Genomic DNA, 24836 nt, shown 5'->3' with positions numbered 1-24836 from the left:
AAGGGGAAAGGGGAAAGGGGAAAGGGGAAAGCGGAAAGCGGAAAGCGGAAAGCGGAAAGGGGAAAGGGAAGGGGAAGGGGAAGGGGAAAGGGAATGTTTTTGAATTAATATCACTTCTCAAGGATCCATAGTCAATAATTTCACCTTGAAATGCTCTCACAGAATAGAATTCAGATCTTCTGTTTTTGTTATATGATTGAATTGTCTGGAAATTGTGCGTTGTTCATCAGTTCTCTTGAATCATTCTTTGTCACCAGAATAGTTCAAATGTCTCACGTGGTTCCTATCAGCTCATGTTGCTACACAGAACAGAGGCAGACATAGCATCATCTCTGGAAACTTAGGCAGCAGTAGAGAAAAACAAGAAGTTCCTGAATCGTCAGTGTGAGTATTCTTCCAAAACTGGAACCATACCCAAGAAGCCACAACATTTTTGAGATCTGCAAATGTCTAACATGGTACTTAATGCATTTTTTAGCATCTTTCCACTTCTGCCTTCTGGCATGAAGCAGAAGTAAAAGACGCCTCTGAAGATTGCTTCTGTCGTGCTTCTAGCCAGAGTGAAAACTTTGCCAAATAAAAAAAAAAGCATGAAAAAACAGTGATGTCTGCTCAGTTGTGGAGGTAGGAGAGCATAACCATTTGGAAATGTGCCATGAAAGCGATGTTGCCAAAGGAAATATGGTTCCTGGAAAACGAAAACTTCCCCAGAAATGCACCCAGATTCCCACAGATGAAGAGCTGCACGTCCCACCACGTGTGTCAGCACAGGTGTAGGGCTGAATAACACCAAACCAACTCATACCAGAGCATTTTAATGTTTCCATTCTGACATTCCTGTACTTCCTCTGGCCACCTCAAAGCAGAGGCGTCCATATGACCATGAAGGCCAGGTCTGCTCTTACACCGACCGTATCCATCATCCCACTTTTTCTTTTCCTCAGCCCTATCTCCCCTTCTACTCTTCTGTCCACGTGAGAAAATGTTGCGATTTGCCAATCGCTTCCGTCCAAGCTTCCTCTATATTTTTGCCTTCTGATTCTCTCTCTCGGTCTGTAATCTGCAAAATCTCTTTGACACAAATAACTACAAGCTGCTGTCGGAGGCCGGGCAGAGGTAGCAGAAGGCTTCCTGCTGAAAGGCAATCATCGACCAAATGCTATCTGCAGTCTGCAGATAATTGCAGAGGTGGTTGAAGCCAACAACTAGCCTCTGAGCAGGGGCTCTGAGCATCCTTATTTTGTACTTTTCTTTCTTCTCATTCTCTTTGTAATCTCTCTCGGCTCTCTGAGCCCTGCTATTTCCTCTGAAATCTTCAGCCGGCGGGATATCGCATCCACAAGTTCTTGTGCTTGCAGACAGAGGGATCTCATGCAGTTGGTGCCTCAGATCTCGCTTTGCTCAGCCAACGAAGGAGTGCATTTCTCTCTCAGTTTCTTCAGTGAGTAGGAGAAACTGGCCGCTGTGAACATGTAGTGATTTAAACCGAATCTTTCAAAATGTGCCAATAAACTTCCTGCCTGGCAACACTAAAATTACAGAAACCACATGGCTGTGACATGGCAGCTCATTCTCAAAACCTGCTGTTGGAGGACCACCACCTTGCAAAGCCCCACGGGAAGGAGAAGGAAACAGCAATTGAGCTCAGCATCTTACCTTGTGCAGAGGCTTGGTTTAGATGAGAGAGGCTGATAAATTGTCTGCCCTTTGATAGAAACAGAACGAGAAAAGCAGACATAATTACTTTGCTATATTTACATGAGGATCTGCTTTCAGCTTCAGAGATGAGTGGGATTCTGATCCAGACCCCACTGCCGCCAGCCAACAGCCCCCATACCTGGGTCCCTACGTGTTGTGATGGTTTTAGTATGTTTTGCTGTGAGGTATTCGTAGATGGCTTGACTGTCAGCTTGCATAAACCTTGACTGCCTTGTAAATAAAAACATAACTCTGCCTACCCACTCATTCAGACCCTGCTCTGTCTAGCTCTGATTCCCAGCCTTGGATCAATGGGGAATGAGATATGAATGAGAAACGACTGTTGCAGTATTATTCAAAGCAGAAAACCTGGGATGCTCTTTGCCATCATTGTCCCAAGGCTCGTGGAATATTCTTTGCTCAGGGGTATGTTCCAAAAAGAGGCAGTGACTCTCTATTAAACTAAGACCCATTGAAGTGAGCCTTTGACCACTGCCAGGGATATTTATACGTTTGCAAAAGGAGTGAACTTCAGACACAGAATTAAAAAAAAAAAATTGCTTCCAATCCATGCTACTCTTTGACTCCTGCTTATCAGCAGTGCAGGGAGGGAGGGAGGGCTGCTCACCCCTTGCTCCTTCTAACATAACTGAAATGAGTACGGACCTTCTCTGACATGCTTGTGCTCATGGCAAAAAGAATGAGTGTCAGAAGGGGATCCAAGACTCTGCATTCACACTGATAGCAGCACCCCTCCGGCCAACTGGAGAGAAGGAAATTTAGGAAAAGGACACCCTCGTGGTCAAACTGACATTTTCTGTCATGCAAGCTGAACTTCATCACCGCGGGAGAACTCAGAAGTGAAACTAGAGGAGCAAACGCCCTGCCATCTGTCATCCCAAGCTAAGATAGGTAATGCCTCCGTCCTCTGAGAGCTTGAGACCTGAGATGGTTTTTACATGTCGGTTGCACCCAGAGTTTCTCTTTTGCTGGTGGCTGGCTGCACTACTGACAGGGGCAGGAAAAGAGAACACATCTTCATGTTCTCCATACAGTGAGAGGCAGCTAGATTGAGTGATTTTCCAGGCTTATATGTGGATTTCATTATTTGAGGACACCAAAATCCAAACCCAGTACCTCACTAGCGGATCTGTGCTCATGCAAACATGGGCAGTTTGAGTTCAAAGGGAGCAGCAGGAGCTCAGCATTTCTGATTCTCAGCCCAACACAGATTAGCTGCAGACCCTCTTTGTCAATCAAGCTCGTTGTCCTCCCTGATGGTAAAGTTTCCTTTGCGGTTTGCAGCTTTGAATCTTAGCTTCAATCTGACCCATCTCTGTGCTGTTTGCAAGTCAGCAACATGACCCTGGATTGCAGAGAGCTGAAGGCAGCAGTGTCCAAGAGATGCTCAGCACAACACAGCGCTTCAGAGCACCATCACTGTGAACACACTCAGAGAATTCACAACCATAACACAACGAGAAAATAGAATCTACTTTACAGGGGAAAAATCCAGAGCGAGAAGGTGTTGATGAAACTGTTCACCCCATATGAAGAAGCTGATGGGGATAAGCCAGGCATAAACATTTGTTTTTCTACGCTTTGAACATTTCCCAGTTGGTTGACTAAATTTCAAAGAATAGAAGTACTCGAGTTCCTACTGGCACATACAAGTATTGCCTGCATCACTCCAGACACTACCTGAGCTGCTGTGGACTTCATAAGGACACGAAGCTAGAGACTTACTTTGGGTGGGGCAGGAGGAGGTCTACTCCTGGCTTTCGGATTGCTTCCAGAAGTAAATTTCTCATTGGACATCAGCTGGTTTTTGCTCCCGATCAACCCCATCCTGGAAGAAAGACCAGAAAGTGTTTTATGATTCAGTTGTTCTTGGGGAAAGGTGTAAGCAATGAGAGACAAAGCAGCCTTCTCACTCATGAAGAAGGAACTGGAGAAGATGTGAATGAAGGGCAATGGGACAGTGGATGAATGAGTCTAAAACCATCCCATCTACCGTCCTCCTGCTACCTCAAGCCTTGTGAACTCCACTAAAGCCTGATCCTTCATATGTTGCGGACAACTCTTGGAGAAAAAAAATAGGCACAAATGACCGCTCTGGCTGTGTCCCTTCCCCAAGGCAGAAACCATTACCAGTGTTGAGCAGACTTGTCCCATATCCAGGTGACACTTCATGTGTGCACTTCAGAAAGGTCAAAGACAGGGGAATTTCACCGTACTGAGCTGTCTGGATATACTGGGGCTTGCTGAGTGCTGCATAGCCTCCAGGTGAAGACTGAGCCGTGGCCATAATGCTGAATGGTTTTTGTAGGTCACGTCCCTTCCATGCAGCAAGATCAGTGATGTAGTATCTGTCTGCATGGTACTCGTCCCCTCCTTCTTTGTGCTTAAACAGCTCACATATGGTCTCAGGTTGTCCATGAAGGCATGGCACCTGATGGGACAGTTTGGTAAACAGTGGTAAACAGAGGTAAACAGTGTAGTTTGCATCAATCCTACCTATAAAATGATATCCTAGGGCTTGATTCAGTTGGCTATGTGCAATGCCCCAGTACTATTTGAGATACTCTAAGGTCTCACAAGGTGTGGGTCTTCTGCACATCCTGAATCATGTTTTCCAGATAGATGTGAGTTAGAAAATACATATCCCAGGTACCTGGACAAGTACTAGACACAAGTTAATCAATCCCTTTCCATGAGCTATCCTCTGGTCCACTGTAGGTTTTTCATGCTTGTGCTTGAGGCCTGGTTTAATTTGCAGCCCCGAAATGTAATTTCAGCTCTGATCAATAATCTCAGCATAATACTGAGTCTAGGTGGCCAAAATAGCCAGCCCACAGCAACCTTAGGTTTCTCAGTTCCCTAAACATGTAGGGAGTAGTTGAAGCCAGCATTACTGAAAAGCTATTGACATAAGTATATAAAGTATCTACATCATCCAGTGCCAAATTTTCCACCAGTCCCTGTTTTGAAAAAAACGACATTGAAATATATGGTCAAAATGTCAAGGACAAAACAAAAGAAAACAACAATAACAACAACAACAAAACCATAACCAAACTTCAAATCTTTGTAGCTGATCAAAGGCACACTGACTTCTGTTTTTGCTAAAATACTTCAAGGTCTGCAACAAATACAAAGGACTAAAGATCCAGGGAACAACATCAAAAGTCATCTCCCCCAAGTGTCAGTGTGGTGCTGTGCCATGATAGTTAGAATCCAACAGCTGCACTCTAGAAAATTTCCAGCAAATCAGACTTGTGTGAAAAAAATTATTCAAGTAAAAGTGACATTTTACTTTCTAGCAGGGTTCTTATGTTTCAGAATCTGGGACCTTTGGAATGAGAAAATTTCTAACAGAGCCACCTCAGTATTTCAAGGTGACTAAGAGGAGTCCACAGCTCTTGAGAGAGGAGGAGATGGTGGCCCCAAGAAGACCATGAGCTTTAAGAGAGAAGGAGAAGGTGAAGACTCCAAGAAGATGAAGACCCCAAGAAGAAGATCAGGAGCCTCAAGAGAAGAGGAGAAGATGGAGACCCCAAGGAGGAGGAGACCACAAGCCCTGAGATGATGACCCCAAAAAGAAAATGAGCAGAAGACGAGGAGCCTCAAGAGCAGAGAAGTTGGAAGAACCCAACTTCTTTTTTGAACTGCCTTCTCCCTTCTGCCTCTGCTAAAGTGAGGAAAATGAGTAGACCCATATGCATTATTTTCCCCAAACAAAATCTTTACAGCATCCATACATCTGTGAGCTTTTCTCAGACCTGAGTCTTCAGGTGTTCCATCCATCTGTAGACAGACCTCAGCATCTCTCTGGGCAGAAACTCAGTGCAGCTGGAAGGTGGTCCTTTGAATCAGCCACAGCATTTCCTGCAGCAAGTACATTTAACTCCAGGTTGCAGTCAGGCTTTGCTTTGCTCAGGAGATCTGTTTGTCATGCAGTGGGGCATGGTTTGTCAAGTGAGCTTTTCCTTCTCTTCTACTTGCAAACTGCTGAAAGATAACATTGTGCCTGCACCCCTGATTCTGAATTATGTTATTTACCAGGATAATAAAAGAGAGTAACTCGAGTTCCCTTTTCACCCAGGGAACGGAAAGGCGTTATTTGAACTCAAGGCTGTATGACAGTCAAGGTTTCATTACCAAGGTAACATCTTAAAAAAGCACCTCAGGGTCTGCCTTTGCCTCAGATACATATGTATGGTCTTTGTCAATATTGTCTACACGTCCATCACAGGATCCTTGATATACTCTGCCCCTGAATGGGAGATGCTGCCGTGGCAGTTGTCATCTTTTCTACAGAGTTAGGGGGTATGAGAAATAGCAGAAGTCTGCTATATTTCAACCATCACTCACATCACAGAGATTATTATATGAGAGGACTGATGAACAATATGCAGGATGGGGAATGCACATTTGGGGGTCGTGAGTCAATCCCAGGGATGGCACTGGTGGAGCAGTGCCATGGGAGGGCATGGAGAGTTGCCAACTACAGCAAGTGCCATCAGATGACGAGTAGCCTTGTGGCCATCCCATCTCTACTGACAAGGCTTGAGGAGAGCAGGGACCGTGCTCTGAGCTCTACATCCCCACACAGTGTTGCTGTGTCCAGGGTACCATCCTTGGGACAGCTGGGTGTCCCATCACGGAGCTTTCTTCCCACATACAAGTGTCAAAAACACATCTGTGCAAAGCCACACCACGAAACAAACAACTTGTCCCATCTCAGGCGGGAAATAGAACTGGTGAGAAATCTCCGGTAAAGGTCATCCGCTCCCACCCACATCTTTTCCTGCACTGTACACATTGATTTGCAGAGCTTTAGGTAATCATAACCCCTACAAAACCCAACATTCACACTCCCCAAGCCTTTGGTATCCAGCGTGACCACCCTTCATGCCAGAAGGTCTTAGATAAATTGCCAGATAATGGCCATAGACATCCAGTGGCCAATGCAGAATGCTGCTCGTCATCTCCCAGCCCACTGCTGGTGAAGTTTTCATTTTTTTAATTTTATTTATTTTTTTTAAAAAAAAAGGCGGCTGAGATGAACACACATTGTTCAAAGCACTTCTGCTTATGATTGATTAATTTCTTTTAAATCAATACTACACACAAAAAAAAAGAAAGATTGAGGAAAGTAACTAAAAGTAACTGATAATTCTCCCAGCGTTTTCCTTTTTTTTTTTTTTTTTGGCTCTTTCTTGTTGTTGTTGTTGTTTTGTTTGGTTGGTTTGTTGGTTTGTTTTTCCCTAGAGGAAGAGAGCACTGAAGAGAAAATACTAAGTCAGGAAAATATGAAAACTTCCTCTCGTGAATTTTAACCCATCTAAAAATGTTCGTTTATGGGACTTTTAGCAACCTGGTCTAGGGGCAGGTGTCCCTGCCTATAGCAGGGGGGGTGGAACTAGATGATCTTGAAGGTCCCTCCCAACCCAAACCATTCTATGATTCTGTGATTTTTAATAATTGAAAGTAAGGACATTTTTCTTTCTCACAGTCCTTGATTACAGATAAGAAAATTATTCATTGCATTGCTAATACTTAACTAAAATGCTCTCCTGCGTTCTTTCTTTCTTTCACTCGTTTCCTCAAGTCTACTCAAGTTCAAAATCAAGGAAATTTATTTTAAGAACATCTTTTTAAAGCAACCAGATTTCAGTGTTGAATAAAAGCATTTAATGCAATGCAAAATTATCCAGATGTCCAGCTCAGTTGCTGGTAAATTTTGAGTGAAAGTATTTCACGCAGAAGTCTCCCTGAGAGAGACAAGTGAGCTCTTGCTGACCAAATTGAAAGACACGAGGATGGTGAGCTCTGTGCAGCATCCATCACTAAACAAGTGCATGATACACATGCACATCACATACACATTGGATGCTTGGATAGGACCGAGGACAGAAGGAATTTCAATGGTCTTTAGAGGGGACATTTTGGCTCAGGAGAGCTGGATGCAGGTACAGATGTTCCTGCAATGACAGTCCAAGGGGATTTTCTGAAGATCCCATCAGAGCTCAGCTCAAGCAAAGCTTCCACAGACATTTGGATGACAGCTTTGTGGTGGAGAATCAAGGACATGACCGAAGGTCCTATCACTGCCCACCTTTGAAAAGGTTTGGAGAACCTACCCTACTGGAACAAACCATTGAGCTGTGCCTGAAGCACCATTAAGGAGTCCAGCAGAGGTGAATGCAAGTCTTTGCTGACCACAGGGTTTGGAGATCTGCCTTATCTCAATGCTCGACCTTCTCAGTGCCTCAGGGTGTCAAGAAAACAAGACAGTGACAAACTGGACCTGCTGGATGCACAAACTCCATATTTGTTGTAGCAGATGGGAGAGCAGGATGGAGGTACCTATGCTAAGCCAGGTGTGGCAAGCATGACCTAATTTCCCCATCCTCTTTATGGTAAGCAATCCTGCATCACAGGCTACCCGAACAAATGTTGCTTCTGATGTGAATGCAGTAATGTCTTCTGCAACAGGGATGTGGATGACACAGATGAACAGCCTTGGGATTGCATGGGCGTGCACGGGGAAAAAACAAGACTGAATGTTGCAGAAAAGCAGAAGTCTCGGCTCATTATTTGCCTCACCCCCATGAAATTGTGCCACGGAAAAATAACTTAAGACCTGAGCAAGCCAATCGTGTTTCACTGTGAGGGCAGCTCCAAAAACCCCCAAGGCTGGTGAAATCACAAAATGACCCCTTTCCATTCAGACTCTAGAGGGGGTCCAGCAAAGTGTTTTCATAGTTGACCAAAATTAGATATTTCACTTCATTTTAAAATTTAAGAGTCTTTCTTAAGAAAATGCATTTAAAAGGAAATGACATTTCAGAAAAACCGAAAACTATTAAAAAAAAAATTCTAAAAATGAAGGGTCTTGTCTGCTGGAGTTCTCTTTGTATCTTCCCCCTACCAGAAAGGATGAATGAAATCGGTTCACTTTAGATACAATGATTTTGTTATGCCAGATTTGCAGTTTTGCATAAGCGAGGAGAAAAAAGATCAGTTGAAATATTCCCCCCAGATCTAGGCACATCCCAGATACATTAAATACTCCAGAAGCTTTCTTCTCTCTCAGTGAAACAGTTCATTACATTTCCAAACGAGGCAACCATGGACTGCTTTGCAAGATGCAGCACTGAAGAATTACGGAAGAGCTTGATTAGATCAGCTACTCAAATGCGAATGAAGAAGCCATTGCTACTGTGACTGCTTTCCAATTTTGCTGGGGTTTGGTTGAGATGTTTTTAATGCTGCGTTTAAGTCTCTGCACCATTAGTGGCTTTGTTGCTAGGAGGTGGTTAGAAGTCAGAATTGAGCGACAAGAAATGTGCTGTGCTATAAACAGCACTGATCCCGCAGAAGGTCTGTCTCAGAAAGAAGGTGGAGAGTATGATCACTGTCCCTTAGAAGGACATCACAATGACCTTTTCCTGCAAGCATTAGAGCAGTGAGAGCTCCCGTGATGCACACAGTGCTGTGCCCCAGCTAACGTCATGGTCACTCCTATGGCCAAAAGCTACTTCTCACTAGGGGGGACCAGAGTGTGCATAGAGGAGCTAGAAAAGCAATGTAAAAAGTTTGTGTGAAGAGCTGGAGAGCACAGGGCAGGGAGCATCATGGCCTTAGTTGGAGAGCGAAGCAGATGTCTACGTTACATGTTGCATCTACACAAAATCACTGAAGACCTGGAATTTTCCTTCTGGTAATGCTCAAATGCCATCCAGTTCAGGTTAGATGTTAGGAAACATTTCTTCTCTGAAATAGTGGTTATGTGCTAACACAGACTGCACAGGGAGGTGATGGGGTCACTGTCCCTGGAGGTGCTCCATAACAGTGGGGACGTGGCACTGAGGGACATGGTCACTGGGCATGGTGGTGATAGGTCAACGTCATACTTCGTGATCTCAGTGGTCTTTTCCAACCTTCATGATTCTATGAATGCCCTTTGAAGATGCTTTCATCATGAGCTCAGCCCCAGTGCCGTGATGGCCAGGTGGGGATGGATCTACAGGAGCTGAAATCCTGCAGCATGGGGCTGGGGATGAGCTGGAGAGAGGAAGGAGGAGGACAGCGCCAGGAGAAGCACGTACAACTCTCTGGGTGCCAGGAGTTTCTCTGGGGTTTACCAAATATGAGGGATGTCACCGCAAAGCTGCATTGCTGCATAACAATTTCGGTTGGCATTTCAACTCAAAGCTCATTCGTGGGCTTTGGGCAAGTTGGGGCTCAGCAAGGGGAGATCCACTCACAGGCCAACCCTGACTGAGGTCTAAGTCCTGCGGAAGCGGGCACAGCCTGTGCTCCTTGGCCAAAACCTGCAATGCTCCATTTTGAAATGCTTTGTGGGCACATCCTGGTGATCTGCAAGAATGTGGAGTGAGCCTGGCCCGGCCCATCCTATCCTTCAGCCATGGGGACACGAGGAAGGGCTGTGCCCTCAGTGATGGGGACACGAGGAGATGGATGGTTGTGTCCCTCCACAGCTGTATTTCTGCCCTGGGAAAGACCTTCCTGCAAGACCTCTCTCTGGGGACAAGGGGAGTAGTTCAGATGAGTTCTCATCAGCAAGGGAAGCTGCCTTTTTCTAGTGACAGGATGCGATTTTGCAGGATCCATTAGCTCCTTGGGTCAGGCCTCAGCAGGAACGATGCCCCTTCCCACCATGCTCAGATGAGGCCTTGGACCGTAGGGAAAGATGGGATCTCCACAGGAAAAGATGGAATCTCCATAGGGAGAGATGTACATCTCCAGCCCCACTTCTGAACACCTCCAATTGCTTGGAAAGCCAGGTCAGAAATGGCTCCTGAGCTCAGTGTCTTTCCCCTGCTGATCACAGCAGTGTCCAGCTCCAACCAGCCTCCCCCACATGTACAATATCTCTTCCACTGCAGGACATGGGGGGGTGAGAGTTGGGGGAGGGGGGGGGAGGACCAAGGTACACATGCCTGGCACACATTTCTCTCTTTTAGCTGCAAACCAAGGGAAAAGCCACCCTGAAAAGCATCCCCTGAGGCCGGATTATAGCAACCTTTGGTGCTGCTCCCATCTTCTCTCTCTGTCCTACAGATCATGGGGAAAGGAAACAGGGCAGGGAGATATCAAATGAAGAGGAAATAGGAAGGAGGAATAAGGTAGAAAAAAGCCTCCCCCACCCTCAGGGAAAAGTTCAGAGAGGTGGGATGAGCCCTACTTGCCTGTTTCCTATGAAGCTGCTCCTGGAGACACGACCCGATGGACGAAGCACTGGTCCGACCCATGACCGATGCTCCATGGGGCTGAGAGCCCTTGAAAAACTTCCCTGTTAGAGATCCCTGGCTCACACCACGTCCCCAGCATCCACGGGACTGAGGGCTTTGAATGTTACACCCCCGGGTTGCAGGAGCAGCCTGATTTTGCAATTGCGTTTAATGGACTTTCTTTTTTTAATCACGTCTCCGTGTCAGAACTGACTCCTTTCTTCCCCCAAAGGATTCCTTGCTCTATTTTAAATATTGGCATGATCCATCCAGGAGGGGGGGCAAGTTGCACTTCCCAGACAATCTGGCCAAAATAGCACTGAGGAAGGCGAGAAACTCAGAGAAACCAGGCACAAAACCCAGCAAAACCCACAGGCTATTAACAGCTGTCATTAAAATAAGCTACGACGACTGTGAATGGGTTGTGTTTCCACGATGCAAACCACCACACTTTAGGAAACAGCTGAACAAATGGACTTTGCAGTGATGAAAAACAAAACAAAACAAAAAAAAATATAAAAAGAAATAAAAAGACCTTTTCAGATGAAACACGTTTTGTTCCAGGGAGCCCCAACCCTCTATGAACCTACTCAACCATAGCATTGAGGGGGCAACATGGTCTGATGACTGAAGACCTGGACAGGGACTTGTGGGTGACTCTGATGAAGTGGCTTTCTCATTCTGCCTCAGCACACTCAGTAGGAAGGCTGAAATTTGTCTGTCTCGGGACATGACTGTTGTGTAAGGAGCAAAATTTGTTTCCACTGACTCCTGAGGTTTCCCATAGGGTGCCTAAATGGACTTTTTCTCCTGGGTATTTTCAATGCGTTTGTGGAGCAGACCTGCTGGGCCGCTGTTTGTTGTCTTTAAGCTGTTGCGAGGACCAAGTCCCCCAAAAAAACACTGAGTGACCTCTGTGGGTTGTTGCATGCTGTGGTTTTGTAACATATGGGTCAGTAGGAGGGAAGGGGCTCTGGGTCTCAGCGCTCTTGAGGTTGGAGAGACCTCATGCTTTGTAGTTCAACCGCTCTCACAGGGAAGACAAACATAAGCCGACATCCGCTCAGTGCGGTGCACAGCCCAAAGGTCACCCATGTTCTGGTGATGTTGTTGGCAGAGGAGAGGCTTCGTGGGTCTGCGCTAAGCTGAGGTCAAAGCAGAGGGCCCTGAATGGCCGTAAGACCCAAGGACAGGACAAGGCTGGCTGAGGACATGATACTGTGCACGTGGGGACGATGGTCCAGGATGCAGGTGCCCATTGCCCCAGTGCTGCTCATGGGCATCACCTCTGCAAGCGCTCTGTGCTCCTGGTAAAAGGAGAAAACCCCATGGAGGGCTGCAAGTCTGTGGGACCTCAGGCTGGGCCTTAAGGAGGAATCTTTGGGTTCCTTATCTGCTCTGGGGCCATTCCATGCCCCTTAACCTCCAGTTGGCAGAGACCAGGATCAGTGCCGGTTCCCTCTGAAGACAGCCAGGGCAGACACCCACCCAGTTGCCCCCAGCCAGGCGTGTGCAGAACCAGGCTGGCTGTTTGCATACCGAGGAGATACAGAAATGAGGAAGCCCTTGCAGATTTGTCAGACCTCTCCCTCACCAGCTTGCATTCTGCTGTCCCTACTCGCCTCCAGCTAAGGGCAGAGGAGGGAGACGGAGCCAGAGGGGGCTGGGTTGGGGCTGGGGAAGGGGATGACAACTGCAGGGCTAGCTGGAGCACTTTGAGCTTTTGGGCATGGCTTTACCCTTTGACAGAGAGCTCATCTGAGGAACCTGACTACTCTTTGCTTAGCGAGCTTCACTTCCTATTCCTACAAAAAAGGAAGTTGCTTTTTTAGAAGGCGGCTTGCCATCCACCACAGAGGTAGGAAGGAGAAGCTGCCATGAGGTGCAGCAAAGGCTTAGAAATAAGGCTGCCAAGTCATCTTGGGAGACAGGGCGGCAGTGCATCAGCTCCAGACTGAAACCTGCTTCTGATTTGAGACACATTTCCAATTCCGGCAGTGGGGAAACCCGACAGCCACAGCCAGGTTGCTGTGCAGACCCTTCCAGTCACAGACACAGATAAAGCAGCTCAAAGAGAGAAGTTTAAATAAGAAGCATAGGTACAGCACGGTACATCCATTGCATTCCAAGGAGATGTTTTGCTCCCTAAGATACCCTGGCTGTGATGCTGGCTGTTACCTGCAGGTCAGCCCTTCATCTATTGCCTCCAGGGTGCAAATCGCATGGCCCTGAAATGAGACCCAGAGTCTGGGAGTCCACACAAGCGAATCCCTTCTGCAGTTTGCTTACTCAGAAGTGGTGAAGCATCAGCCTAAAGGTGTCTTTTGAGAGTAACTGGTGGGAAATCACCGAGAAAGTATACAAAAAGGGCACTAAGAAAAGAAAATGCCTTGTATGCAGTTCCTGGGTTACTCCGGATGGACTCTACCTGCCCCAAATTTCTCCATCCTGAAAATGCAGGTAGTTTTCTCACCCTCCCAAGCAGTGTCTGGCTGGCAGTGCATCAGTCCTCAGATGTTCTCCAGGAGCCTTGCAGGCCACTACAGCAAGCAGTGTGCAGTCCCACAGCTGCTTGGTCTCTGCTATCTTTTATAATCCCCCAAAAGCCATGCATGGAGCCCACCCCAGCCTGTGGGCTAAACCATAGGGTCATAGAATCACTAAGGTTGGAAAAGAACACTAAGTTCACCAAGTCCAAGCCCAGCCCACCCCCACCATGCCCACTGACCACGTCCCTCTTCTCCACCATTCCTGAACGGCTCCAGGAGTGTTGACTCCACCACCTCGATAGCTCTTAGGTGTGCCTGTAAGAAAGACCTCTAGGACCTACCACTCCACAGGACTAATTTAGCCTAATTTATCACCTGAACCTTCCAGTTTCAATTCCCATAGCAGATTAAAAGCTAATTTAATGCAACATAGTGCTGCTCGATGAGGATACTGATATATGATAACCAACCCTCCAGCCTCCATTTTCATAGGAATCATAGGATGCCCCGAGTTGGAAGGGACTGAAAAGGATCATCGAGTACAACCCTTGGTTCCACATAGCACCACCCAAAATCCAAACCCTATGTCTGAGAGCGATGTCCAAATGCTCCTTGAGCTCCAGCAGCTCAGAGTTGTGACCACTTAGGCTTTCTGAGCTCTGAAAGCCAGCATCTCCAGTGGTAAAACAGCATCAGGTCCCAGTCTCTCACCCTTCAAAATATGGTGGCTGCAGGAAAACTCCTTGTTGGGACTTTGCAAGGCTCTCCTTTGTTTAACTTGTTGAATCGTGTGGGCTCTGCATGGCTATCCCAAGGGACTGGGATGAAAACACAGCAGTGGCTTTGGCATAATCTGTGCTCCTTGCACCCGAGAGCCTACCCATGTGGGACATGCTCTCCTCCCCAGCCCTCCCTGCCAGGCTGCTCACATCATGCCTATTCCGGTTACTTGCGGCAGCTAAGACCCCGACTGACTAGTATTCTCCCTCTGGTGCTAGAAACAAATAAGAATTTCTGATGCATGTTTGCTGTAGTCACGTCTCAAAGAGCTGCCGTCTTCTTCCTCTGCCTCTCAAATGCTGAAGGCCAAATACGTAAGAGACAGCTGGGAAAAACACTGAGATAAATGTCAAGTTAAAGCTTTTACATCAATTTCTCCTTTTGTTGAACCCGGCCTTGTTTCTCCCTCCTTCCATTCACGTGTTTCTGACGATGCCGTGATTTTTCCACAGATCACATTTAACCTGTACTCAAAGCCCATTTATTGCGAATGATAGAATGGCTTGGGTTGGAAGGGACCTCAAAGATCATCTAGCTCCAACCCCCACTTCGAGTTGTTCTGCCTCTAATATTCTTGATTTCAAGCCATTCACCGTGAGCAGTTATTCACATAAATACAGATGCCATCGTGGCTCAGGTTTGGGTAGGCACCAACCTGATCTAAGTTCTGCAATATCTCAGTCCTTCTGCCCACAGAAGATTTTCCCTTTTCCCTACTCCTTCACTGAGAAGCAGGGTACCCTCTTATGGAGGCAACTTGTGTAATCTGATGATCCTTCACCACTTGTCACCATTACCTGGGGAAGGACGGGGGTCTAAGAAAAGAGAAAGCTATGACCTTCTAGAATACACCAAAGTGGAGGAAATGGGGACCCCAGTGACTTAGACGGAGTTAATTGCCTTATTTTCCTCTTGGCCATGAAGACCTTTATGTAAATAACACCAGGAATTTGTGCGCCCAGCCTTTATCCACCAAGAGCTGCACATCCAACCATTGGTGAAGCGGCCCAGATGCCCCAGACAAATGAGTGATTTTTCACTCTTCTCCTCTCATCAGGGAAGCAAAGGATTCATTTGTATTTCTGCTCTGTCTCCTACATGCCTGACATGCCAGACACGAAGGATTCTGCGCACCGCTTTTTGATCAGATTTCTCTGTTCCCAGAGGAGTAGAATGTGTTCTATGAGATTCTGTCAAATTAAACAAACAATTTCATAAGTAAATACAAGTTTGTAGGGGGTAAACAGTAGAGAGCTTTGAAAAGTAAGCTTCCCTTCAGAAACAATATATGTTTTGCAGGGTTGTAGGTTCTAGGGAACCCATTCAGCAGGGGGTTGGACAAGATGATTTCCAGAGGGCCCTTCCAACCCCTGTGATTCTGTGAAATATAAGACTGATGCCTAAAAGGTCATCTGATCTGTCCAGTGGGCCTACATCGTTTCTGAGTGACTATCTACCTTGTGCTTACAAGCTCTCAGTGATGGAAATTCCCACTGCTCCCCAGGCAGTTGGTCCCAGCCCTCCCATTCTTACATCCTTAAGATGACTTCCTAATCATCAGCACTAATTACCCTCATTGAAAGCTCCATCTGCTTATCCTGTCCATCACGGACGTGAAGTTTATTCTCTCCTTTTTGGCAGTGCCAACAACACACCAAACAGCATCACTTCTTGCAAAAATTCTGCATTGTTCACGCTGTCTGCACCTTCACTCATCTGTGCGCCTCTGCCTTGGGCATTTTATAATTGGGTTTGGAATCTTGAATGGGCAAAACCACAACGTTTTCCAAGTTAAAACTGACCAACATTAACAAAAGCAAAATTACTCTGTAAAACCCCAGAAGCATTGTTCTCTAGCTCGGTTGCAACATTTTCTTGGAAGCGATTATAATTATGAGTCTATTTTTTATTTCGACACGAGGAATTGCTGTCTTTTGGGTTTTGTTTTTCGGGGGGAATTTTTTTTGGCTGGCCGGCAGAAAGAATTCAAGTGGGTTTAGTCCTGATATGGAACACAGACTGACCTCTGAGAAGCACAGGGCTTGTCCAATATGAAGCACTGGAGGTCTGCTTTATGTTCCTGCCGGCTAAGCTGTGCTTTAACATTTATTTTTAAGCAATAACCATGACCCTGAATATCCTGTTTCACGCAGGGATGTACTTTCTTTTGAGTTCCATGGTGATATTTGACGGTGTAGCTAATTCTTCCACAAGTAGCAGGACCCTGAGGCTGTAATCTCTTGCCAAGACCTCTGGAAAGGGAGAATTCCATCCATCTTTATCCCCTCCGCTACTTCTAATCTCTGCTGTTTGCCATCTGCTGTAACCCTAACACAAAGGCTGACTTGCACCATAGAAAATGAATAAGTGAATGGAAAATTTGGGGTTGCCGATGGCTCCAGCAGGATTTAGCCCCAGAGATCTTGCGAAACATTTGCCCCTGATTGAACCCTGTGGGTCTGCAGGAAACTATTGACTGCAAGGGTGCTCATCCACATGGAGTCAACGCCTGGTTGCCTTCTGTGTCTTGTCAAGCAGGAAGAGCAGCAAGAAAACTCTCTTTTTTACAAAGAGAATGATAGGAAGAAAGGAAGACAAATAACGATGAAGTAACAGTGTGCCCAAGCACTCCTACTGTGCCCAGTGCTGTGCAATGACTCCCATCTAACTCACAGGGAACAGCTCCCAGACAAAAGTGGGGTATTGTTGGTAAAAAATATCCCCTTTCCAAAAGCCGTGTCTGCTCTAGAAGGCAGCCTGATTAACTTCTTGGACTTCGAATTGTCCACAGAGGTTTACATGGAGAGTTAAAGGCTGAATACACGGTTAAGAGGAAAATCACAAAGCAGAAATAAAAGAGCTGATAGTCTTGTCTGTAATAGATGCTCAAATTGTGCCAAAGTGGGATGCTACGCTTTCTTTTAATGCTCAGTTTGAGATATCATAGGCTTATTTAACAGGGGCTGAGGAGCGCATCACTTCAGGGTAAAAATGCAAGAAAGAACACCCCAGCCTCTCTTAAGTACAGTACAGAAAGTTGTTATACAAGCAGAAAATAATAAAAAGAATTTTCAGGGGCACTTTGGCAAAATTTTCACTTAAATATGCCTTGGGTTCTATCTCCTCCATCAGAAAACTCAGCCTTCTGCTCTTTAGCTGCAACCAAGGTGCAGTGGCAGCCCCATCTTGGCAAAGCAAATCAAGAATGGGCCGAACAAATTTATTTTACAGATTTTTGTGCATCAGCATAATGATAGTGTTGCAGGAGAAAATACAAAATGTGTGCAAGAAATCCTACGTTCTGCAGCCCTCAGATCTTCTGGCAAAGATTTAATTAAACCTTCACGTAATGACTGGTGGAGCATATTAATGAGGATCCCTTCGCTGGTCTGCAGCTGTCTTTTTCTCCCCTTAATTTCTTGCTGTCTCCTCTCCCCCAGCACATGCCAGACCTGGAACCACGTGTCAGTGCTATGTGTAGCACCTGGCTCTACATTGTTAAGGATTCATAATCAATACAGTCTCGCAGCATGCTTACAGGATAGGCAGCAAGTGCCCCCATTTCACAGGGAGGGTAGCTGAAGTGCCATAAAAAAGCCTTAACTGGCCGAACTGGCCACGAAGCCTTAAGCAAACATCTGTGGAGCTCTGAGATGCAAACACCCCATGTCAGTGCAGCTGCTCTTCCCTCCTGGAGCTTACAAAGCAAGCAAGGTGGTGTCTGAGGTATCCAACCAAGAGTGAAAGGTATGGAGGTTTGTGTAGGCTTTGCATGCATGGGAATGGGAAGTAACCAGGGGGGGAAGCATCAAGCCTATCATTCCTATAACTCCGCTGGGGTACTGCAGATTGCCAGCAGCTTTGTCCACAACCAGTATTACTGAGCTACAAGTTTGACTGGAGGAGGTGGTGAAAGTGAAGTTATTACCTCCGAAGAGACAAACAGCAGCTTCAGAACGATCCAACCTATTTGTAGAGCACAACAAAGGAAAGATCCTCAGCCCCCAGTGACCCTCTTGGCAGAAGGGGAATTAAAGCCTCAGCCCTTCCCTGCACCATATGCAGCATCCAGGCGCTCAGTTCAGACACCATCGCCTGGAATGCAAGCATCAAAACTTTTACTTCCCTTTGCCATTTTAAGGGCTTTCGTCCACTTGTAAGTTTTTGGTTTCTTTTTAAGAGAAAAAGTTTGATCAGTGCCCGAGTCAGCTTCTGACTTAGAGCATCGCTCCCACCTCAGAGGGTGCCCAGATTCCAGAAGATACACACTGCCAGAAGGGAAGGGAGAAATGCACACCATCCCGACCCACAGCAGCAGTACAGCCAATTCCCTCTGACCATCCCACCACACATCTTTAAGGGCTTAATCACCACTAATGCATGGGTGGTAGCCACAGATGGATCGCACCTTGGGCGCTCTAAGAGGATGCGCCCAATGGAGAGGTGGGCAAGAAACAGGCAGCAGAATGAAGCAAAGTTTTTGGAAAATTATTTGCACTTACCTGGCTACTCCTTTGTCAGATTAAATCATAGCCCACTTGGTCCTAGCTGTCCACCAGAGCTTAAAAATCTCTTGCAAGGCGAGAACTTCAGAACATAAGCTCCCCTTGATAAGTTTTAATCCTTACAGCACATAGAAAGAGAAACCCTAATTCTTCTTGGCGTTGTCAGTTGGCTGCTGTTAGTGGCTTCCTGTCGACAACAGCTGAATGACAAATCACACAGGTTTTTACACTTGTAGATATTGTAGGGCTGGTTGTATAACCACACAGCTCATTTAGTGCTAATGTTAGAAATGTGGCCACCTCAGCAGAACCGTTATCCGCAAAGGCTCAGTGGCATATTAAAAAGAATGCTCCTCCTCAACAGGTGCCCTGAACTGCTCTCATTCAGCCTGATGTGAGTTGAAAGGCACCTGTGAATCCACAGGGTGTTAAAACTTATCTGCAATGGGGAGGAGAAATATGGGTCCTTCAGTTTTCTAGATTGTCCCGCTCACAGCTCAGAGCACTCTGGGCCAGTAGCAGGGGTGGAGATATTTACTGTGCACGCTTAACCTTTGGGAGAGCTTATCTCCAATCAGGTTCTAGTCTGAGCAGTTTCCCATTTTGTAATTATCAAGGTTACGGTGCTGTAATCTCATTCACTTTCCATTTGAGGTTCTGCTTCTGCTTTAAATCTCATCTAAAGAGAGCGGTCAGGTTCCTCCTCAGAGCACGCATGGGGAGGAGAGAGATGCAGGAGGCAGATGACAGCACAAAATCGTATCTCTTTATCGCATGTATGTAAACTCTCATAAGATCTTCTTCTAGGGTCTTTGGGGATAGATTGCTTCCAACCACGCAATGTGGTGAAACGCGATCGTTCTCATTTCCACTCTCATCAGCAGGGTTTCAGACCTCCAAGCCCATCTAAAGGCCAGGAAGCTGCTGTGCATCACCTATGGATTCTGCTGGATTTTGGATAGAGCCATTGCTGAATCATGGCAAGCCAGCCCAAGCTTACTGCCAAACATCAGCCACCTGGAGCTGGCTCATCGGTGGGTGTTCAACAATTTTTTGAGTTGAGGAATTACAATTTCATGTAACAGAAGACCGAATCTCAGGTCTCGGTCTTGCAGCTTCAGGTAGCACCGCTGGCTGAGACAACATCTTCTTGCCAATGGCGATGTGGGAATTGTGGACTACCTCCAAAGCGTGGTCATCGGAAGTTGAGAACTTTTGTTTTTATGGTTCATTCCCTACCCCGAAAAAAAAAAAAAAAACAGAAGGATCTAACAAGCAGTAATATTTCACTTGTCACTTGGCTGAAAGAGTGGTCAGGCGCTGGAATGGGCTGCCCAGGGAGGTGGTTGAGTCACTGTCCCTGGAGGTGTTCAAGAAATGTTTAGATGTTGTGTTGAGAGACATGGTTTAGTGGGGTTACTGGTGGTAGGTGGATGGTTGGACTGGATGATCTTGTAGGTCTTTTCCAACCTTCCTAATTCCATGATTCTATGATTCTATGATTTTCATTTTAGTGCCTCCAACATGGGTCAGTTTTGTTCAGAAACAACAACCAAAAAAGAAAAAAAAAAAAAAAAGGAAAATCAAACTACTGGGCGGAAAAAAAGAAAAGCCAAAAAAAGCTCAGTCTTTCACTTTTTCTCTGAGCAGAAGCTATTGGCCAGATTCAGTTTGTCGTGCCACCAAAGGCTGAAGTGAAACTGTTTTCTTGCCTGTCGATCAGATACAAATCCAGGAAATCTCACCCAGTTCCTGTCATAGGAGCAAGCAGACTTTGACACACGCACCAAGGGGGGTGCTAAGGACAGGGATGGTGCAGCCTGCATCTTTGGAGGACCCCGCTGTGCCCCATGACAGCTTTCTTACAGCTCCTGTTGGTCCTGGCAGATGCTGATGAAATCACTGGGGAATTGAGCTGCCCACGCTGTGCAACCCACCCCATGCTGTGACAGTGGTTTCGCTCAAAATATCATAGTGTGACACTGAGCGTGAACTGAGAAATGGTTGAATCCTAGGGAGCTCACACACCATCTTCATGTGGCCCCTGTGTGTACATGTGGGGCCTCTGTGACCTTTGCAGAAGGAGCCACCAGGTCCTTTGGATGCTGCCCAGCAGAAGAGGTCCCAGCCATATGGGGCACACAGCTCTGTACTGGTGGTATTGACCAAGAAACAGCATGACAAAAACAGAAAGATGTGGACATCCTCATATCTCACATCTCCAGATCAAGGGTAGTAGGCATAGGAATTCCCTCAATGAGTATTCCTGGAGGTGCCCAAGGCCAGGTTGGCTGGGGCCGTGGGCTGCCTGAGTTGGTGGGGGGCACCCAGCCCATGGCACGAGATGGAACTGGATGATCTTTATGGTCCTGTTCAACCCAGTGACTCTGGGATTCTATGTTTCTATCTGAATCTCAGTACTTAACCCAAGATGGACACAGTTAACTCTGGAAGGGAATTCATCCCACCCTAATGCAGTATCTGAGACAAGCTTTTCTTACCATTCCCTTCCTTAGATCAGGAAGCTATGGCTGCAAATTTAGACTAGACAGAATATTTGAGCTGAACTTTGGGGAGGTGGTATCCACCCCAACCCCTCCATTGTCATATTTTTTCAGTGAAGATGTCCAGCAGGCATTTTACTAAGTAGCCTTACTGGAAAACCAGGTAAGACTGGAAGGGCAATTTTTGGTTCACTAGCACTTCTGGAAAATAATTTACAATTATTTTGGATGACAGGATTTCCCAGGAAGGCAGAGAAGTGGAAAAAACTGCATTTTGTTCTTGAGATTTTAAATGCTTTTTCCTCTCTGGGCTGCTGCAATGAACTGGGGTTAGCAGATTCTCAAAGGAAAGCAGTTACAAATGAGCTACTTCAAATCCTTGGAAAAGGTTATGATTTTCTTTGGAAATGATTTTCAGTTCTTCACAGCTTAGGGACGTTTTTGGAGTTGGAGGGAAGAATAATTCGCTACCTTAACACATACATTTACAAAGACAGTTCTGCAACCCACAAATTGAGTTTTTTTAAGCTACAGAAAACAGGTGGGCTCCAACCCTTCCACTGGAGGTGGTGAACTGCAGTGTGACAATGTGAACTAGCAGGTAGCAAATATCCCTGGGGTGATACTCAAGCTGGATTGGGTCTTCCGTGTAGGACCCCAGTTAAGCCCTCATGCTGTCTTGCTTTTCCGTGAGGATGAGGAAGCAAAGCTTAGGATCTTAGAATGAGTCATAGATTCATTAAGGTTGGAAAAGAATACTAAAATCATCAAGTCCAACCATCAACCCATCACCACCGTGCCCATTAAGCCATGTTGCACCACTCGGTCATTTCCATTGTCCTGGGCATCTCCTGGTCCCTCCAGATCCCCCAGTGACCCCTGGCCATGAGCAGCCATATGCCCACAACCCCCTGCACATGTTCTGTGTATGTAGTGGTTCCCCTGCAGTGACCAGAGCAGGGCTTTAGCTGGAGACCTGCTGCCCTCTGTAGGTGCCTCTGTCCCATTTCCATGTTGACAAGCACACAGATGGCTCTCCAACCACCTCAGAGGACCTTCCTGGTGCAAATACCTATGCAGTGGTTAGAAGCTGCTGCCAGCTAGGGTAGATTGGTGGTGGTCTCCTCTCCCCGTCCCGGTTCTGGCAGGCTGGGTTCCAGGGACTTTGCCTTGTGGAAAAGGCATTCAGTTGGTGACCAATTAAGAAACCACCACTGATGCTCCTCCAAGACACTCGCAGCATGTGGTACTACAAAATGGCCACACTTCTGTGCTGCGAGGTCCAGCTCCTCTGTGCTCCATTTTCAGGATGCCTACAAGTAAAACTACCCCAAAGCCAGGGAAAGGAGCAGATGGTTCAAATCCTATCTGCTCTGAGCAGCAGGCCCTTATGGAAGAGGAATGGCCATTTCTGCCTGTTTCTGGTGACACAGGGGCAGCGTGGAGAGCTGGGTAACAATTAGCTGCCTATGGGGCACATCTACCTTGTAACAAAATGGCACAAGAGATTTGGGATTTTTTCCCAGCAAATCTTGAAGATAATTATCTCTGCAGCAAGCAATAAAATATTGAGCCGTACATATGGCAGCACTGGCGTTGTAGAGGTTTGTTTTGACTTATTACACTCAATCATATCATAGAATCATAGAATGCCTGTGCTGATCATAGACTCACAGAATCATAGAATGACTTGGGTTGGAAAGGACCTCAAAGATCACCTGGTTCCAATCCCTCTGCCATGGGCAGGGCTGCCAGCCGCTAGATCTCAGATGCTAATTTCAGGTGTTCAACACGGGTGGTTGGGGTTAGAGCCTCATCACAGAGAGTGTTTTGGTGGAAGAAGAGGAGCAGCTCCCCATCACAGGTCCCTTGGGTGAAGAGGACGAGATACATTCAAGCCAAAAACATTCAAAACCCATGAGAAGACTTCAGAGGGACGTGGCTCCAGCCTTTCACTGGTGTCTTACGGCAGCTCGTTTGAAATCCATTACACAACCAAATTAAAAATAAACATTTACAGAAGAGGGAGCGGGTGGCCATGTGTGGTCTGTTACAGAGATGACAGAGATATCCAGCCTTGGCAGCAACACCTCTGCTCCTAAACTAACCCACACCACAGCTTCTCTCTGGCCCTGAGGCCAACTGACCCCATCTGGCCACGTCATGCAATGAAATGCTCCTGGCTGTCAAAGCGGGGTGACTGCAGCCAAATTTTCTTTCAGGAAGGGGCCTTGGTCTTGCTCATTTCTCAGCCATGCTGATCCCACGTCAGAACTGCGCGTCCCTGGACCATGTCCATGACTTGATATCATTTGGTTCATCCAAGGCAAACTGACCTAGTGGTTGGCGACCAGTCCATGGCAGTAGGGCTGGAGCTAGATGGGCTTTAAAGGTCCCTTCCAACCCAAGTCATTCTATGATCCTGTGATTCTACCATCATCACAGGGTTGTTTTGTTGAGATGCTGCGGGAAATTTGTTGCTGAGACTTGAAATGCAGCTACAGCCCCATATCAGAGGGTTTGAGCAGCAAGGAAACAGCTCTCGTGCCTTCCCAGTCCCCATTCACCATCGGCAGCCCCAAGAAGGGTGGGTGCGAGCTGCCAGGTGGCCGCCAGCAGCACAGCACGGCTGGGAGAGCTGATTGCCAGGCTGTTTGCATATGCATATGTGAAAACTGACAAAATGAGGGTGCTGTCCAAGCAAAAAATAATAATAATAATTGCATTTGCATCAGAAATGTGAAAATGCTGCTCTTCACTCTTTGAAGCCTGCACTGCTGCATCTTGCAGGGCTGTACTCTGCGCTGGAGGGGCTGCGGGGTGTGGGGAGGGGGGTCGGGATCGAAGCCTGGTGCTGGGATTGTGGGGATGCTGGGCTCAGGGAGGGGCTGTAAATCATTCCCTACTGCCCTGGGGGAGAGGAGGGTGGAGAAAAAAAAAAAAGAAGAAAGGAAGGAGGCTGGCTGTGGGAAGGGGCCGGGGTGATGAGGTGTCCATGGCCAGCATTTAACCCTTCACACCACCTCATCTGCAGACGCTGTCCTGAGATGCCAGACGTGCAACAGCTGCATGTGGGGACAGATGCGGGGTTGCTTTCCAGAGGCACTCCAGGTGTTGCAGGTTTAATCTTTAACCCCATGGGGAAGGAAGGAAGCCTACAGTCCCAGAGTCACCGAGCAACTGGGCTCATGCCTCTATGGGTCCCTTCTTGGAAGCAGTTAAAATGGTTCCCAGCCCCACTGGGAGAGACGTGGGAGCAACAGGGGCTTTCCCAGTACAGCAGATGGGTGACAACTGGTTTCTGGGTGATGTCAGCAAGCGGTGCCCCAAGATACCCACCCCAGGGCTTCCCAGAGACACCCACCCAGCCTCGCCAAATTATCCCCCTCCCTTTTTGCCTTCTGTATGCATGCTCACCTCTTGGCAAGCATCTGGAAAACATTATCCCTGAGCTCTCCCTAGTGCCAGAGGTCCCCGGGCTCACAGCTCTCCATGGAACGTGATGGGAACAGCCACAGGGATGCCATCCGGGTGTCTCCTATGGGCTTTTTGGGGTTCCTGCCCTCGCAGCAGCCCTCCATCATCAGCAGCATCACT

At 46.9% G+C, this 24836-nt stretch overlaps 1 protein-coding gene across 2 annotated transcripts in view; it reads right to left on the bottom strand.

The window, feature by feature from the left end:
- Positions 1 to 19268, bottom strand: part of BLK (BLK proto-oncogene, Src family tyrosine kinase) — a 37218-nt gene extending 17950 nt beyond the window's left edge. The window contains exons 1-3 of one of the 2 annotated variants that reach the window (XM_021392141.1): positions 18733 to 19268; positions 3445 to 3547; positions 1657 to 1705 (exon numbers count right to left, since the gene is read on the bottom strand). In XM_021392141.1, the coding sequence (XP_021247816.1) occupies positions 1657 to 1705; positions 3445 to 3546 (151 nt within the window). In that variant the 5' untranslated portion in view covers position 3547; positions 18733 to 19268. Of the gene's footprint in view, positions 1 to 1656; positions 1706 to 3444; positions 3548 to 10919; positions 11225 to 18732 lie in introns of those variants that run through there. The other variant, XM_021392143.1, reaches the window with a different exon arrangement.

Source organism: Numida meleagris, chromosome 3 (genome assembly GCF_002078875.1).
Source record: "Numida meleagris isolate 19003 breed g44 Domestic line chromosome 3, NumMel1.0, whole genome shotgun sequence".
Classification (NCBI taxonomy): domain Eukaryota; kingdom Metazoa; phylum Chordata; class Aves; order Galliformes; family Numididae; genus Numida; species Numida meleagris.
This window is presented reverse-complemented; position numbering and strand designations above follow the sequence as displayed.